General features: G+C 41.1%; 1 protein-coding gene across 1 annotated transcript; it reads right to left on the reverse strand.

Annotated features, from left to right (window-relative positions):
• Positions 1-1,195: 1,195 nt before the first annotated feature.
• Positions 1,196-18,073, reverse strand: CMC2 (C-X9-C motif containing 2). The gene is made up of 4 exons (XM_086469395.1): positions 17,998-18,073; positions 7,848-7,984; positions 3,621-3,692; positions 1,196-1,512 (listed from the first exon to the last, which is right to left on the reverse strand). Exons 2-4 carry the CDS (start codon positions 7,926-7,928, stop codon positions 1,438-1,440), a joined length of 228 nt encoding a protein of 75 aa, XP_086325521.1. The 5' UTR covers positions 7,929-7,984; positions 17,998-18,073; the 3' UTR covers positions 1,196-1,437.
• Between the last annotated feature and the right edge of the window lie 383 nt (positions 18,074-18,456).

The raw sequence follows: 18,456 nt of genomic DNA on the forward strand, positions 1-18,456 counted from the left end.
GAACAATTACTTCATTTTTTTCTTGGAACTTTCACTGAAAACATCTGTGGTTAAGTTTTACCAATTTAACTGCGTCCACCCAGGTATTGAAAAATAAGTAAAATTATTCTATCTAATTAATCTTTCAAAATCTATCACAAAATACAGCGTTCTTCCAAAAATAGGTGCATGTACTAATTTCAAGATTGAGTGTCAACAGTGGTTCTTACAACAAACAATAGAATTCATCGTAGAATAGGCACCCTTTTTTCAAAAGGTTTCAAGATACTTGGTACATTTGGCTCAATAAATTTTATTTAATAAAATAGTCTTTTGTTGCTCAGCAGAACAGAAAAGTAATTTAAAGATGAGGTGAATCCAGCAGACACCCAGACAACCAGCTCCACTACTGCACAAACCAACAAATAGCAAATCTTCTGAATTCAGAGAATTATTGAGGACTTTCTGCAGTTTGATTGCAAATAACCAGCTCTTGTAGGCTAACGAGGCAACTTGATTAACACAGTACTAGTTGACTTGCCTAACTGAAAGGCAAGTTACACTTTCTTTCACTTGAATGTGAACTTTCCTTCAACAGCAATAGTCATAACTTGACTTCACCTTTGTACCAGAGTATGTGGCAGAACAATTTAGCTTGTATTTTTGGCAGCACGCCTCTTCAAAAATCACTCAGCACACATTGATTGTACTCAACAAAAATCAAGGCAAAGCTTTGTAAATCCCTGGAAATATTCCATTCTGAATTTCTAAAGCCGCTTGCTTTGGTTATGATGAACAAATTGTCTTACAACAGTCTACGCTGTATGTACAGTTGGCAGGAAGGATTTTTAATCTTCTCAGTGGAAGACGGTAATTTCATCATTTTAGCTCCAGTAAAAAGACTAGAACTCCAATTGTTACTTGATAGGCAATTTCCAATTTCAAGCCACATCTATTTAAAATTTCATTTTGCTGATTCATTTCAGCAGTGTTACCACAACACTCCAAAGAGTGACGGAAGAAGTCATTCAGTGTTTTGCAAGGGGGAAAAAAAAAACAAACCAAAACCCAACAACAGAAAACCACACTTGTGAAAAGACACTGCTAAACACAAAGAAATAAATGCAACTCAACACAAGGCAGGGAATACAGCAGCCCTGAATACATAATACTGCACACACCCCGATTCCTCATTACTTAACAACCGTAACAAACCTGTGCCAGAATAAAGACTTGCCACTATAGTTTTTAGAGGTCAAAACTTAAGTTGTGAGTGATCATTTATTATATTTTCTTTTCCACATTGTTTGCCTTGTGGGAATGAGTATGTATCAGATGTGTTTATTTTTTCATCATTTCACAAACCACTGGCCGAGCGTTGGTGATGGCAAAGAAGTATTCTGTCACCTTTCAGCTGAGTGTCCCTATTGAGATGCAGCTGTCCAGCTACAGTACAGCTCACTTCTCTGAGGTTTTGTGAGCATTAATTAGCTTCCGTCGCATCGCCTGGTTCCTGGCCCTGTTTTCTTCATACTGGAAGACAGATAAGGAAATTAATAGATCAGCTGTTATCATTAAACAGGTTAAGTCAAATTTAAAAGCATAGAAAACATTTATTAATCAGGAACAGAAACAATATCTTTGACCGATGCATTAGAAATGCAGTTCTTGTTAATATCTATCTATTGGTTCCTTTTTACTTTGAAATTAACATTTATTTGATTAAAATACACGTTTCTAAGTTTGAAATTATTAAGCTAAAGAGTATTAGAACATTCTAATAAAGAAAATTCAGTTAATCTTATAGAGGAACTTAATTATACAGCCACCTTCTGTACGACAGCTACACTTCACACATGAGCTAGGAAAAAACGTTGCACTGGTGCTATTCTGGAGCACAGGTCAGGCTCTTTTCCTTTTAAGAGATACTGATTAATGTAAGTGTGTCTGCCTTCTGAAACATGAATTTGTCATCACAGACTTGGTCTATTTTTGATCCTGATCATTAATTATATCCACAGATAAAGCAGTATACCAAGACGAAAGGAACAAAGGCAAATTTGGGTTGAATGAGGGTTAGGCTTTTTGGGTTTTATTTATGGTTTAAAAGAAGAAACACAACAGAGATAGGACTCCAGTGGAAAATGGAATCAAGAAAGCCTTCACAGTTTAGATACATGTGTAAGAGGACCATGCTTTCAGGTATGCTCCTGCACTTGCAAAAGCCTGAAGTCTGAAGAGCCTAACTGTCTTTCATTGCAGCCAAAAAGGAAATCTTTTCACGGCTAAAAGAAATGAAAAATTAAAAGTCAATGCATGATTTGATACATATTTCATGAGAAGCAAATTATTCTTGGCCTTAAGTTAGAGCATGCATTTGTTCAATTTTTTAATAATTGGTATCAAGAACCAAACCCAAGTAACCCACAAATACTCAATTCCCTATATAATTTAATAAACTACTAAGGAGATTGATTTTGGAAAGGATTTGCAGTTTTTAACTCATTTATAACTGAAACAATGGCCCAAAACATCATTACTTAACATTTACTTCTTCCCCTGCCAATATTTAATTCTTCCATAACCCATGCATGTTTCCACGTGGAACGAGAGCAAAGGATCTTTAAAAGTTACACCTGTACCTAGTCCATACTTTCAGGAAGCCCCTGAAAGAGCCTTTCAGGGGCTTCCTAGTAATGGCATGTCAATGTAGCCATATTTTAAGAAGGCAGACAAATTTAGCCATCAAGAACTCCTTTTAATGTAAAGGCTTCAATGGAACAAAGAAAAATAAGATTACATGGAAAGAAACTTTACTTCATTATTTTCCAGATCTGTGCTACAGTTTTTACAGGGGAAACAAAAAGCAGATGAAATTAATTCCCATAGTCTGACAGAGGGAAAAGAGGGGGCCCAAACTGTTCTGGCTATCATGCACTTGAAGGTTCCCTTTATAGACACGATTGTGAAATTTATGTCAAAATCAGTAAGTACAATTTCAAGTTAAAGTGTGAAAGGTTCATTTACGTGTTCTGTCATGTAAGCATGACAACCACAGATATAAAGACCAGCTGATACTCTTCTGAAAACGTGCCCATTAGCTAGTTGATCTACTTCAACTCCTAGAGTCTTCTATTCCTTTTCATCTGCAGATGTAGCATGGCAATGAGCAGGTCCTAAGCAGCAATATTTTCATTTAGGGCCTAACTCGGCAACTCATCAAGTAGTTTCAGTCAGTATAACTGCCTTCAGTAATAAGTGTTACTCATGCAGAAGTGACCATTACTGCTTTATATTCCATTCTGTGCAAGTACCACTACTAAAAAAAAAAAAAATAAGAACAAATCAGAAGCAGTCTGTGACGTGTCCGTTCCTGTTTGCAATATTTATTTGGTTAAAATGTGTGTTTGCCTATTTTTGTATAACCAAAAATAGACCATGCCATTTCTTAAAGCCAGATTTTACCTGACAAATTTATCAAAAAGGAGTTTAAATTTGGTCTCAAATGCCCACTCCAGAATGTGCTCACATTTCAAGAACTATTTATTGATTTGTACTACTTGGTAAAAAGCAACTCTATTTCTATCCCATGGACTTTTTTTTTTGTTAGGCATTTAACTCGTAGCAAATTTGTTTCTTACCTCTTTCTTTAAGCACTTCCGCATCTCACGGTCAATATCATTGCAATGGCCAAAAAATTTCAAAATGTTGTGCTGATAAGTTAAGGAGAGAAAAAAAAATTACAATTCAAAGGTTTCTTCCTCTGAAACTCCAAATTTCTTAAAAGTCACTTGCATTTCGCAACATTTCCTGGTCTTCTTTTCCTTTTCTCTTTTTGTGAAAAATGATGCTTTGTAACTTTTTTACTGAGTAGCTAGAAGTAAGAGCTACTCCTGAACCTCATTTGAGCCACCCCCACCTTGCTAGAAGTTGGAGGTACTCACCATGTTGTATAACCAGACTCAGATAGCACACCTAAGCTGAAGTCATGAAGTCTAAATGTACAACATACATTTTATTGATCTAGGAATCAGTCTTACAACTCTCACTCACACTAGCTTGAATTACATACAAAAAATAAACATTCTGAACTCCAGATGTAGGGAGATCTACAGGCATCCTGGAGGCAACGTCCTCTGTGCTTTAGTTTTCATCATTTCTTCATGACTAGAGAGGCAAAGTGCTTGATGCTCCATCATCCCAACCACATGAAGAATGTGTTGTTGGTCCAGAAGCTGCAGCACTAGGCTTAAATAACTGAAATGCTAGAACCAGTATAAAAAACAGGGGATTAAGTTTCTCCGGATCTTGAATAAGATGCATTTACCATCTTTCTGGCACAGCTCAGCTGTGGGCCTTATGCATATTTAAGTGGCACTTAGATTCTGAAAATCTGCAAGCACTGCCCTCACGAAGGCATTCCCCAGTCAACTTGATGATAGTCAACAAAAAAATCTGTCCTTTTAGCCAGGATTTCCTGAAGCAATTTCCTATTATTAGCCATCAAATCACTCTCAGAATGCATTCTTCTAAAAGGACTACTTTTTCTGAGTGATGCTTGCTACCATGTCACAGAATCTTGCAGCAGAATCTGGTAGCAGAGCATCCAAGCAACTCAACCAGTCTTTTAGAGAACCAATGAGTTTAAAAAAAAAAGACCACGAAGAACAAAACAGATGAGAATTAAGTCACTTCTGTATCTCAGAGGGAAACCTATGCACATTTCTGTAGCTGATGAACAGCTAGATGGATTTGTACAAGTAATACAGGAACACCATTAGGAATTCAAACAAACAGTGGACAAGATTTCAGCCACTAGAACATGACTGAAAGTAGGAGTGGGTTAATAAAGTAGGAGTGGGCTAATAAAGATTATGACAAACACTTAACTACAGCAGTGCTATAATTAGCTTGTTTATACGTCTCTGCTTTATAAAGGGCATCAGATGACACCCTGAAGCAGTTGTGTGCGATGAACGGTCACTTCACCACAAGCTGATCTTGCTTTTACAACACTTTCATTTTGGCTAACAGATTTCATTTTGTATTCTATTCCCACCCCTGCATATTAAATTTCAAGGTGAGTGCACACATTTCAAGCTAACTCCACCCTTACTAGTGCACACAGTGAGTCGAATCTACGTTTATTTAGCCAGAGTCCTAGGCTGTCAACTTTTCAACTCGGATTATGAGGAAAAAAGAATATGTATCTCAAAAATAGTTATTACACCTATTACAGTGATACAATTGCAAGACAATAAGCATTTCTTTCAGCTGCCAACCATAAAAGTAAGCCTCTTCAAAGTATGTGCTTGGCACCAGAGGGGAGTTGTTAAAAAAAAAATAATCAAAATAACAACATCAAATAGAAATCCCATTAACCTCTCCTCACTAGATGCCAAACTGGATATAATGGGCCGGTTCTAGATTAGGAATAAAGTAAATGAACCAACTTTTGTGAAAATGCAACACAGGACACCCAATTAAAAAATAATGCTTTTCATCCCTCAAGAATATTAATTTAAATTGTAGATTAAGGTTCTTAGGATATTTTGGCATTATAACAAAACAGCAGGTAGTCACTGATAACTGATTAAGATCACTGACTTTTCAGATTTCAGTTACTTCAATTTAAAAAAAAATTCAGTACACTCCCCTTGAATTTCAAATGAAAAGGTATTGGTTCCTTTCAACTGAGCGTGAAAGAAGCCATCGTCACCCTTTCTGTTCTGTGACTGCTAGCACAAATACCCTCTCATAGCTGAGCACAAGACTGACAAAACTAAATCCTCTTCATGTAAAGATCAACTTCAAACAAAACCAAGAGAATATAATCCTGTGCATGACAGTATTATTGCTGCTTCTAGCCCCTTCGTAAGTCAAACTGGCAATAGATTCCTCTGAATCACTTGCTGCCAAGAAATTCAAGTACACCTTTTAGTTCCATTTCCCTCTTAAACTCAAGGCAGTCATTATACAAAAAGCCTATGATAACTGTATATTAACATTCATTTTTATTAAAAAAAACAAAACAACCAAACAAAAAGTCAACCATTACTTTCAAGTAGTAAATGAGTATTTCTGGATTCTGTAGTCAAAGCATAGAAAGCTCAACTATGTATGTACCAAAAAGCAGGACAAATCTGAGTGTATTTGCTTTCTTGATTTGATTTGTTTCCACAATTATGAAAAATTAATGACATTTTAATTTTATATTGCCTATAGAAGTCTTATTCTCCTCAACTGATAGTCATTTTATTTGGCAATCCTTTTGATACTGTAGTAGTTAATGTACAAGGAGACTTTTCTCAATTCTAGCTACTGAACACTTGCAGCTACACTACAACATTCAAGTTGTTAAAAAAAAAAAAAAAGAACTACTAAAAAAAAAATATTTCTACAATCTCTTGAATTACCTAATGCATTTTAGGCAAATTAAAATTTTAGAACTCAGAAGACAAGCATAGCTCTTATACTTAATACAACTTGAGGATGTTCTGTACAAGAACTTTGTATCTTTGGTTTCAAAAATTTAAGACAGTGCATGGGAACAGACAGACAGTGGTACAGGAAGTATCACCTATGAGATAGAAGCAACAGATTCCAGTGTGCTTACATTTCAAGATACTGCACTACAAGGGCCAACAAAATGCAATTAAATGTTGCTGAACAAATGCAGTACAGTATTCTCATTGCAAGTGAATTTTAGTATTAAAACTCTACTCCCTTCATTTCTGTAATTTAGCAAAGTGCGGTATCGCAGAAGTTCATGTTAGTGGAGCCACTTTAAAATCCACAAAAATGTTGTTATCTCTGTTTTATGTAAAACATCTTCTCTCACATTTTGTGTATTATCAGCCTTGCTTATCTTTCTGTGATGACTTTTGCAAAGAAAAATTTAGAATTCTGCTCAAAACAGTAAAGCTAACATAAGTATTGTCTTAGAATTTATGGATACCTTCATTACCAAAAAGGTATAAACATCACATCTGAACACGGCAGTGAAAATATTACAGATTGCATATAATGGTGTAACCCGCTGTTGTCACATTCATATTTAACATTTAAATATTTTTTGTCTCAGTGGAAATTATGAAATTGAACTTCTTATGCACTAATACAGAAATATATCTGTACAGAACATCTATTTAGAGTACACGAGAGAACTGGGAAATTAATTAACAATATTGCAACAATGCTGCAGATTGCTTTCACTGCAGAGGCTGACTCTTCTACACTTAGAAGTTCACCACAGAGCAAATTAAAAAAAAAAAAGGCTTTTAAACAAGTGAGATGACAATTCTATCTTCTTGAAGCAATGAAGAGCCTTGAGAAGCCTGAAGACAATTTGGCATTTTACATCCTTGGGTAGGTGCCTAATAAGAAGATGGAAGTCAAACAGTAATTCGCATTTAGCTCTCCAAGCACTGAATGGAAGGCACGCTGCATGGCCAGATCCCTGCCACCACATCTGCTTATAAATAGACTGAAGCATCTGCCCAGTGGACAGCTGGAATATGGAAATGCTGTGAGCATACAAAAAGAGGGCATTTGAAGTTGGTTTTATTACTCTTTTTTTGAGGGGGACACAGTACTAAAAGATGCAGAAGTTATTTCAGTCCTTAACAAAGGTGCATACTTGTCAAGCTTTGGCACAGGAAATTTTCAGGCATGTTTTCTTTCCTAAAGAAATCACTGGCAAAATTTTACACACAGTCATCAGATACCTCTTCAGTGAAAACGTACTAGCTACATTTCATGGCTGTTCTGCCCAGAGGAGGTTTTTCTCTCTATGATCATATAATATTCTCACTAATTTATCTGACACTCATTTCCCCAACCCACCCACTCTGCTCAAAACTCCTTACCTCCTTGTGACACTTCTTGAGCAGACTGATAAGTAGGTTACATTCTTCAGTGTGCAGATGAGGAGACAGGTCTGGATGCATCTTTACTTAGGGATAATTTTAGCAGTACAAGGACAAGAATCTGAGAAAACTTCCACCTGCCAACATTCAAATATGAAAGTGTGACTAGTAAGTTTGAGTTAACCACTTAAGATACTACCATATTATTTTTTAAAAAAGTATTTTTAGATCAAAATGCAGCTTAATTTATATAATTTATATTACACAGTTAAAATAATTAAAACCAGCACATGTCTGTTCTTCTACACAGACCAAATATCAAAAGTTAACTAGAAGTTTATATTCTTTGCTATCATGGAAATAAGCATGCAATAGGGATTTTAATTTTCAGGGACTCCCTAGTAGCATTAATCTTTCTTGAACTGCAGATTATCTTTTTACTTTCCCACTTCAGTCTTCTTCTTTCTAGCTTTAAAAAGCTACATATATGTAATTTTCTTTCTACCTTCTATGAAGATGGATGAGAACAGGAAGCACAATGACATTTCATTTTCAGCACTCTGAGAATCATAGAACACCTGGAGGTGTTCAAGGCCAGGTTAGATGATGTCTTGAACAACCTAGTCTAGTTGAGAGGTGCCCCTGCCCATGGCAGGGAGGTTGGATTAGATGATCTCTAGGGTCCCTTCCAACCTAAGCCATTCTATGATTCTACAATTCTTTCAGTTTGAAACTGTTACCCCTCGTCCCATCACTACCCTCCCTGAACAAGAGTCCCTCCCCACCTTTCCTGTAGGCCCCTTTAAGCACTGGAAGGCCACTAGAAGGTCTCCCTCCATGGAGCCTTCTCTTCTCAACTCTCTCAGCCTGTCCTCACAGGGGAGGTGCTCCAGCCCTCTCAGCATCTTTGTGGCCCTTGTCTGGACCTGCTTGAGTAGGTCCGTGTCTGTCTTATGCTGGGGGCTCCACAGCTGGACACAGAACTGCAGGTGGGGTCTGACCAGAGCAGAACAGATGGGGAGAATCATCTCCCTCGACCTGCTGGCCATGCTGCTCTTACACGTTACTGGCTTATACACAGCTTTTCATCCAGCAGTACCCCCAGGTCCTTCTCCGCAGGGCTGCTCTCGATCCACTCATCACCCGCCTGTATCTGTGCTTGGGATTGCCCTGACCCGTGTGCAGGACCTTGTATTTGGCCTTGTTGAACTTCATGAGGTTTGCACAAACTGCAAGGCATGCCAAGAACTGGCATCTTTTTTAGTTGTCTGCATGCTTTTCAAAGAAATCCTGATCCAAAGCATTGATGATGCTGTAAAAACAGTACTTAATTACCTAATGAAAACAGTAATGACTTTTTAAAATTATGCCTAATTGGAATGTCCCTTCTTGCAACTTCATATTGTTGCCCCTTGCCCTTTCACTGTGCTCCTCTGAGAACCATCTGGATTTGTCCTCTACATAAATCCCCGACTCCTTCAGGTAGTGGAAGACATCATTTAGGTTTCCCTGGAGTCTTCTCTTTTGAGCGCTAAAGCAGCCCAGCTCCCTTAACCTTGCCACCCATACCAGCTGTTCCACATTCCTGACCCTCTTGGTTTCCCCTTTCCTGGACTGGTTTTTTATCATCTCCATTAGACTATGGGACCCAAAGATCACAGTATTTCAGATGTGGCTTCAAGACTGCCAAGAGGAGGGGAATAATAACAACTTCCCTTCACCTGCTAGTTGCACTTCTAACACGCCCTGTATGCTGTTCGCATTTGTTGCCGCAAGGGTGCGCTGCTAAATCATGTTTTAACTTCACGTCAACCAGGACCCCCAGGTGCTTTTCTGCGGGGGTCAGGGGGGGCAGGAGCGAACTTCATTCTAAAATTAAGTTTTTATATTACCTCTCATTAAAAAAAAAAAAAAATCCCAGAAGTAATTTGCAGGATCTTTTGTTGAAAAGGATGAAAGCATCATATGACAGTCATCATATGACAGTGGCTGAAAAAAGATGACATCTTTGTTGTGGAAGATCACTTCACCAGGGAGAGAAGAAGAAAAGTCCAGTTCATACTAGAACAAATGGGCTAATCTTGACAAAGTTCTACTTGATTACTGCCACTGAATTAAAGAGATGCCTTTTTTTGTTTGTTTACTTAGTATTTTGTCATTCCCCGTCCTCCCAAAGAGAGAGCACCTTTCTAGCTGCAATACATCAGGAAAGCACCACTACAACTTGTACTAAGGAGCCTTCATTGTTTTTATCATCCCAGCGAAACAGCCAAGCTAAGTACTAGGAGCCAATGGTCAGATTTTACAATCGCAAAATCACAACATTCAGCTGCAGTGCTGGCAGCTATAAACTACACTGCTGTTCCTAGAATGCTCAATATATTCGGCTTGAAGAGGAACGTACACTACTTTACCCAGTATTTCCCCTTATCTGTTCAGCTTAACAAGAGTTACATTCCCACAAGCAAACTAAATTTTAAAAATCCAAACAGATTTAAAAGCTTCTTGAGACCCATGAGAATATATTCCAGGTAGTGATGCAAACACATGTAGCAATTTCTTTCAAAAATCTTCCCCTAAACAATCTAATATTACACTACATATACTCTTAGCACAGAAGAAGCTGGGAACTGTACAAGTTGCTTAAGCATTCTATTCAACAAATTAACAAATGAACCTTTAGAAATATGACAGCAGGAGCATGACTGTAACAGCAAAGTGATTAAGAATCCTGCTGTGTTACTGCCACCAGCTTTTGATTGCATGCCACACAAAGTCAATATGTTTTAAATTTATCAGTAGATTTCTTTGATGGCACTAGAGTTAGCATTCCCTTGAGAGGGTGACCTGCTCAATGACTGCACATTACTTTAACATGTGTGTACCCTGCTGATTATTAAATCTCTTCATCATTCAGCCTCCGACTGCTCTTCCTAAAACTGTCATCTGAGCTGGCTGTCTCAAAAGCAGACAGCAAGACCAGTGCCCTAGTGAAACAGGTAGCATGCACATCAGCAGAGGCCAGAAAGTCAAGGGAAGATTCATTATTTCTAAACTAAGACGAGTAATCACTGCCATTGTTTAAAAAATAATATTCTCAGATAAAGTGAATGAAAGCTATCAATGCCACAAATAGATAGGTGACAGTGCAGTTCATCAAGTAAAAGCCTTCTAATGACTCAAATTTTCCAGTGGCACCTCTTGCAGGACAGATGCTACAAATCACAAGTCCTAACTGTCGCAGCAGTTCATAGATCAGTACTCCTGAAATGCGTTTTCAAATGACATTGAATATTAAAATCTTTCAAGTTCAATTACCAGATAGTAGGCTACAATGGATTAAAGTAACAAAACATCTTACAGTGGTCATGGAAGGCTTAACCGGAGCCTTTAAGTGCTTTTGCAGTTCATGACTGAACAGGGTAACCAGCACTCAGTATTATGTTTAGGAGGTCTGTATCTAGTGGAGTCCCTCAGGGGTCGGTACTGGGACCAGTACTATTCAATATATTCATCAACGACCTGGACGAGGGAACAGAGTGCACTGTCAGCAAGTTTGCTGATGACCCAGAACTGGGAGGAGTGGCTGACACCCCAGAAGGCTGTGCTGCCATTCAGCGAGACCTGGACAGGCTGGAGAGCTGGGCAGGGAGAAATTTAATGCAATACAGCAAGGGCAAGTGTAGAGTCTTGCATCTGGGAAAGAACAACCCCATGGACCAGTACAGGTTGGGGACTGAGCTGTGAGAGAATAGCGCAGGGGAAAGGGACCTGGGGGTCCTGGGGGACAGCAGGATGACCATGAGCCAGCCATGGGCCCTCGTGGCCAAGAATGCCAATGGCATCCTGGGGTGCATTAGAAGGCGTGTGGTCAGTAGGTCGTGACAGGTTCTCCTCCCCCTCTCCTCTGCCCTGGTGAGACCGCATCTGCAATAGTGTGTCCAGTTCTGGGCCCCTCAGTTCCAGAAGGACAGGGAGCTGCTTGAAAGAGTCCAGCGCAGAGCCACAAAGGTGATGAAGGAGGTGGAACATCTCCCTTATGATGAAAGGCTGAGGGAGCTGGGTCTCTTTAGCTTGGAGGAGACTGAGGGGTGACCTCACCAATGTTTATAAATACGTAAAGGGCGAGTGTCAGGAGGATGGAGCCGGGCTCTTCTCGGTGATGGCCAATGACAGGACAAGGGGCAGCGGGTGCAAGCTGGAGCACAGGAGGTTCCACATTAACATGAGGAAAAACTTTTTCTCTGTGAGGGTGGCAGAGCACTGGAGCAGGCTGCTCAGAGAGGTTGTGGAGTCTCCTTCCCTGGAGACATTCAAAACCCACCTGGACACATTCCTGTGTGACCTACTCTAGGTGGTCCTGCTGTGGCAGGGGGGTTGGACTAGATGATCTTTCGAGGTCCCTTCCAACCTCTAATGTTCTGTGATTCTGTGAGAGTCAGATTAGACAGTGATCTATAAATGATCAGAGAAGGCTAAAATATTTTTGCTGAAGGGGAATGACTCCGACAGACAGAAGAGTTTAAGAGTAACAAAAACATGTGTGAGAGAAGGACAGGATGAGCTAACAGTTTCCTTAATTTCTTTTCAATAATGTTCTAATCTAAAATAAAGATAGCAAGTTGCCATCTTACCAGACTTCACGTCCACACAGACAGAATTTTATATAGGTGGTAGGTCATAAGGAATCAAAGTCTGAAAAAATACTGAAAAAAAAAAAATCACAGAAAAAAGATTGGAATAATCAATATAAATTGCTCTGAGAAAACTACGAACAGAAATGCTGCATAAAGAATGTCAAGGTAAATATGCAATTGCTGTAGAAGAAATACTAGCAGTAAAGTAGAAGAATAATGTTAAGAAAACACAGGAATTGCTTTAGGAGGAAAACAGACTGCAAAATGCTAAGCAAACATTAATATCTGAAGCGAATGTTTGGAGAAGTATTTAGATTAACTCTTTACATAAAGGTACTGACATATTTCACTGGCTCGCACAAAAACAGTCTGCCCTTTACTGTGTTTTATAGGAGATTCTGAATTCTGTGCAGGTTTTCCTTCCTTGTTAAAACTACACTACGTATCTATCTAAATGATTTGGTTGAAATGCCTTAAGAATTAACTGCAAATTTCTATAAACTGTTAGCCTCTGAAGATAGAAGATATGGATAAAGATGACTGATCTTTCAACTTCCTTAACCAATTTCTAAATCTACGCTATCCTTCAGGGAAAAAAAAGAATTAAGAAATTGTCTCGTTCCAGTATCATGTTGTGTGTAGCTTACCTTAAAGTGGGTAAAACAGGGGATGTCCTAGCTTTATGGTTTCCAACATAAACCAGACTTTTTTTAAAAAAAAATCAAAAGCCTAAACTTAGAAATTGTCCAACAAGGATACTGACTTTCCAATTATAATATTTTTGTTTAGAAAAATAATACTTATAAGATAATTCCTTGCATAAGCAATCCTGGACACTAAGCATATCAAATTGCTAAAGATTTCCTAACAGGAATAAAGATGTATGTTACCAAGAAGCAATACTCATCCCTAATCTAAAAGCTGATCTATACACATGTTCAATACATTAAATGTTTAACATTAATGTGCAAAAGAAACCTACCCATATTATGGAATTCACAATAAAACTGCAAATACATAGCAGGTAGGCAGAAACCAAAAGGCTGTCCTAAAAGAGCAGGCAAGACCACTGTATGCATTTCATTCACACTCCTGTTAGACACCAAAATCCAGGATAAAGTACTTCTTTCCCTCCACATGCCAGCTTCTCCTCCTGACCTCCTTATGGCAAATCGCAGTAAAAGGACCTAGCTGTAAGGAGAAAGAAGGGGTTTGGTACATTCCCACTTCTTTCCCAAATGAAGCATGAGATCAGCGTGTCAGGAATCCAGGGAAGTTCCTTTATTCTTTTCTCAGAATCACAGAATCATAGAACAGCTTGGGTTGGAAGGGGCCTTAAAGATCATCTCGTTCCAACCCCCTGCCATGGGCAGGGACACCTTCCACCAGACCAGGTCGCTCCCAGCCCCATCCAGCCTGGCCTTGAGCACTGCCAGGGAGGGGGCAGCCACAGCTTCTCTGGGCAGCCTGTGCCAGTGTCTCACCACCCTCACAGGGAAGAATTTCCTCCTGATATCTCATCTAAATCTCCCCTCTTTCAGTTTGAAACCGTTACCCCTTGTCCTGTCACTGCCCTCCCTGATCCAGAGTCCCTCCCCACCTTTCCTGTAGCCCCCTTTCAGCACTGCAAGGCCGCTGTAAGGTCTCCCTGGAGCCTTCTCTTCTCCAGACTGAACAACCCCAACTCTCTCAGCCTGTCCTCACAGGGGAGGTGCTCCAGCCCCTGATCATCTTCGTGGCCCTTGGCTGGACCTGCTTGAGCAGGTCCGTGTCTGTCTTATGCTGGGGGCTCCACAGCTGGACACAGCACTGCAGGTGGGGTCTGACCAGAGCAATGTAAATGGGCAGAATCCCCTCCATTGACCTGTGGGCCAAGCTGCTCTTGATGCAGCCCAGGATGCACTTGGCTTTCTGGGCTGCAAGCGCACACTGCTGGCTCATACTGGTTTTCACTTACCAACACCCCCCAAGTCCTTCTCCACAGGGCTGCTCTCGATCCACTCATCACCCAGCCTGTATTTGTGCTTGGGATTGCCTCAACCCATGTGCAGGACCTTGCACTTGGCCTTGTTGAACTCCATGAGGTTCACACAGGCCCACCTCTCCAGCCTGTTCAGGTCCCTCTGGACGGCCTCCCTTCCCTCCAGCATGTCAACTGCACCACACAGCTTGGTGTCATCGGCAAACTTGCTGAGGGTGCACTCGATCCCACTGTCCACGTTGCCAAAGATATTAAGCAATGCTGGTTTCAATATCGACCTGTGAGTAACATCACTTGTCACTGGTCTCCACTCGGACATTGAGCCATTGACCACAACCCTTTGAGTGTGACCATCCAGCCAATTCCTTATCCATCAAGTGGTCCATCCATCAAATCCGTGTCTCTCCAATTTAGAGACAAGGATGTTGTGCAGGACAGTGCCGAATGCTTTGCACAAGTCCAGGCAGATGACATCAGGTGCTCTTCCCTTATCCACCAACGCTGTAACCTGTCGTAGAAGGCCACCAAAATTTGTCAGGCACAATTCACCCTTAGTGAAGCCACATTGGCTGTCACCAATCACCTTGTTCTTTTCCATGTGCCCTAGCACAGTCTCCAAAAAGATCCACTACATGATCTTGCTGGGCACAGAGGTGAGACTGACTGGCCTGTAGTTCCCTGGGTGTTCCTTTTTTTACCTATTTAAAAATAGAGGTTATGTTTCCCCTTTTCCAGTCAGTGGGAACTTCACCAGAACATCATGACTTTTCAAATATGATGGATAGTGGCTCAGCAACTTCATTCACCAGTTCCCTCAGGACCCACAGATGCATCTCATCAGGTCCCATGGACTTGTGCACCTTCAGGAATCTCCCATAAATATGAACTAACCAGTTCCCTGATGCAGAAGGAAAACTAAATTAGGTTGCTTTAGTCTCGCCGATTAGCTTAATGCTTAATATTTCCATGTTTGGGGGACAACAATGAAAGAAAGCTTTAAATCTAGGTAATAAGTTTTCCTAAGATGCTTGTTCCGTATTTCATTAAAACATGTCAGAAGACTATTTTTTAAACAAAGTTTTGCTAAATTTTCCATTTTAAATGTGGCACACAAAAGTAATTTTTTTCGAGTTTCTAAAGTCAATAGTTAAACCCCCAGGAATTCATATATTGTTCCGAAAAATTACTTAAAGCAAGATGCAAATCCTTGTTTACCAACCCTGAAGATGAAAAATTGCATCTGAGCATCTATACAGCTAATCGTCAAGCTCCTTAACCAGAAGCACAGAGCTTTCTACAGCACTACAGAACACGCACATTTGCTGCAAACCCTCAAATAACACCCACAAGGCGGCAGCACGACCCTGCAAACGAGAACGCGTACCAAACAGGAGGCAAGGGCGAACAGACCTGCAAATTCCGGTAAAGCCACCGTGTCACTCACCACGCGTAACACTGACTGTTGCACTTCATTTCACTGTCCAATTTGAGTAAGACCAGACATTTTGGGTTTACTTCTCAGTTACACGGTATTGTTCTGTTTGGCTTTGAAGAAAAATACTTGCAAACCAACCAGCTCTTTGTTTCCTCAAATCATGGGTGTTTTCTGTAAGATTATACAAAGCTCTTGCATAAAAAAAGGATTCAGCTCCACACCTAACTGGTTGGTGTTACCTGAAGGCATCATTCATGTTATTTCAGCAGAACTTCTGCATTCCTAGTATTACCTTTCATACACAATTTACAAGTATTTTTGATAATAACAGCTTAGACTACTGAGAAGATCAGTCATTCAGCGAAATGAGAAGTCACAGCTGATAAACACCATTTCAAAAATCTAGGGAATGCTAAACTAAGGACTCTGTTTCTAGCTTTCAGTAACATGGTTAACTTCTTCCAGATCAGGGTATTACAGTATCATTCTATGCTGCTGTCCTTAAGGTTGTGATTAGGCACATTGAGAACGAGCCCTAACTGAATTTCAAAGGTTTCCAAGCAATTTAGAAATTCACTTTAATAAACCAAGTTTAGCCAGATATTATAAAAATTAGTCATAACCTCTTGAATTTCAGTCTTCAAAACTATGCACTAATATTACATATTAGAATGGGGAGATATATATCTATGAAGACCTGTAAATAGTAACGAAACACAAAAGAGCAGGTGGGAGATCATATCTACTTTTAAAATGTTTTTGTATTACATAGATTGCATTTACTTCCCCTGGAGCTAGATAGCAATAGTAAAAATCCCTTCAAGAAATAAGGTTCATACTGATTTTAACTGTCTCTTCACATGACCACTTTCTGCCCAACAGTTCCACATCCCTTACATCAGCAGAATGAGTGCTTACGCTCACCTGCTACTTTGTGGAGTACGTATCTGATAAAACTACACCATGCCTGATTTCATACTTAGTAAAGCAAGGCAAGAAGGTGTTAGTCCTAATGAATAAAGCAAGTTGAACACCAGCTTCAATATCAAGTAATTTCTACTGGTTTATTTCTGGCTAAAATAAATGATCAAATAAAGCACAATAGGGCATTTTCACCTCCTAGCAATTATTTAAGGTCGTGTTCATAAAACAAACATCAGCATAGTTACAGGACAGTTAGTGCAATATTTTTATTACAATATGCAGCAAGTCACCCTGCACAATATAGCATTTTATCACAAGATTACTGAAGCCATCTCTTCCTATTCCCGCTATGTCTACGAGACAAGAATACACAGTCAAGAATGACAACACACAGCCAGTGTAAAAGCAAAGCACGCTGAAGATGAGGCGCTGTCACCAAATTCCTGTTTTGCAAGCTGCATCCACCAGACCAGGCTCCATTTCATTACTACTGCATTCATTTCCCGATCTAGCAGATAAGAGCACTATAAATTTAGTACTGCTAGCAGAATTGTCTTGCTTACTGTAGAAGCTTTTCCCCTACTTTTCCCCTTCTCCGACAAAAGCATCGAGTGGATCATGCTCCCTGACGGAAAAGCCAGGACCTCATCCCTCGAGCAGCAAGACCCCCTCAAGAAGGTACACTTGGCAGAAAGTAAATACTGTTAACGGAACACAGCTTTGCTATCGGGTGAAAGGGGCTGCTGCGCTGTTATCAACAGTTATGGCAGGAAAAGAGGCCAACTGAACTAACCCACAATTTTCAGTCTCTAGTTTCTCAGTGCTCCCAGGAGTCCTTAGAATAGCGATGCGATACACACAGACACAAGGTAAAGCAGGCTTACGATAGTCCCAATGGAGAGCCCCATGTTCCCACTCAGAATAGCCCTTTGGAAAGCCCTCCTTGAGCCCTGACGGGGAATGCGAGGTGAACAGAGGGTCCCAGATGCCGACCCCTAGCTCAGGCCGGGCAGGGCAGGGCTCACCCAAAGCCAGGCGGCAGGGATGGAAGAAGGCGACAGGAGCGGGGTGGGCTCCCCTACATGCCCCTCTTTTCCTTTAGGGCTGGAAAGGAACAACGCCGCCGGCTCGGGTCCGGCCAAAGCCTCCCCTCTCAGCCATCCTCGCACTTACTCCAGTCCCCAGAGGCCGAGCCCAGCCAGGCGAAGCAAGCGCCGAGAGCGACACACCGGCCACGCAGGGCCAGGAGGAGGCGCGGGTGACCCGAGCAGGCCCAACCGGAAGCCGCCTCAGCGCACCCGGGCAGCCGCGGGAAGAGCCCTGACGGAGCCGGCACCAGCGCGGAGCGGGGCGAGAGGCGGGGCGTCCTGTGATTGGGCGGCTCGGGCACAGTGCCGAGTCCGATTGGGCGCTTCGAAAGGCGGACGGCGGGCGGGCGGACGGGGCTGGTGTGCGGATGTGCGGGAGGGCGGCTGCCGGGGCTGCGCTGGGCTGTGAGGGGCGCGGCGCTTCGCTCCACACCGCTCCCTGCCCCGTGCCCCCCTTCACGTCCGTACCCTCTGTCTGAGGCCCTCCTGGACACCCAATGGACCGGACAGGTATTAACAGCCCCGAGTGAGGGCCAGCGCCTTC

Source organism: Leptosomus discolor, chromosome 8 (genome assembly GCF_034619465.1).
Source record: "Leptosomus discolor isolate bLepDis1 chromosome 8, bLepDis1.hap2, whole genome shotgun sequence".
Lineage (NCBI taxonomy): Eukaryota > Metazoa > Chordata > Aves > Leptosomiformes > Leptosomidae > Leptosomus > Leptosomus discolor.

Excerpts from the sequence above, each read along its gene's own strand:
- CMC2 (XM_086469395.1), bottom strand. The coding sequence starts at position 7,928 with ATGCATCCAGACCTGTCTCCTCATCTGCACACTGAAGAATGTAACCTA. Across the intron at positions 3,693-7,847 it reads TCAAGAAGTGTCACAAGGAG|CACAACATTTTGAAATTTTT; the intron begins GTAAGGAGTTTT and ends TTAACTTATCAG. Across the intron at positions 1,513-3,620 it reads GGAAGTGCTTAAAGAAAGAG|TATGAAGAAAACAGGGCCAG; the intron begins GTAAGAAACAAA and ends TCTGTCTTCCAG.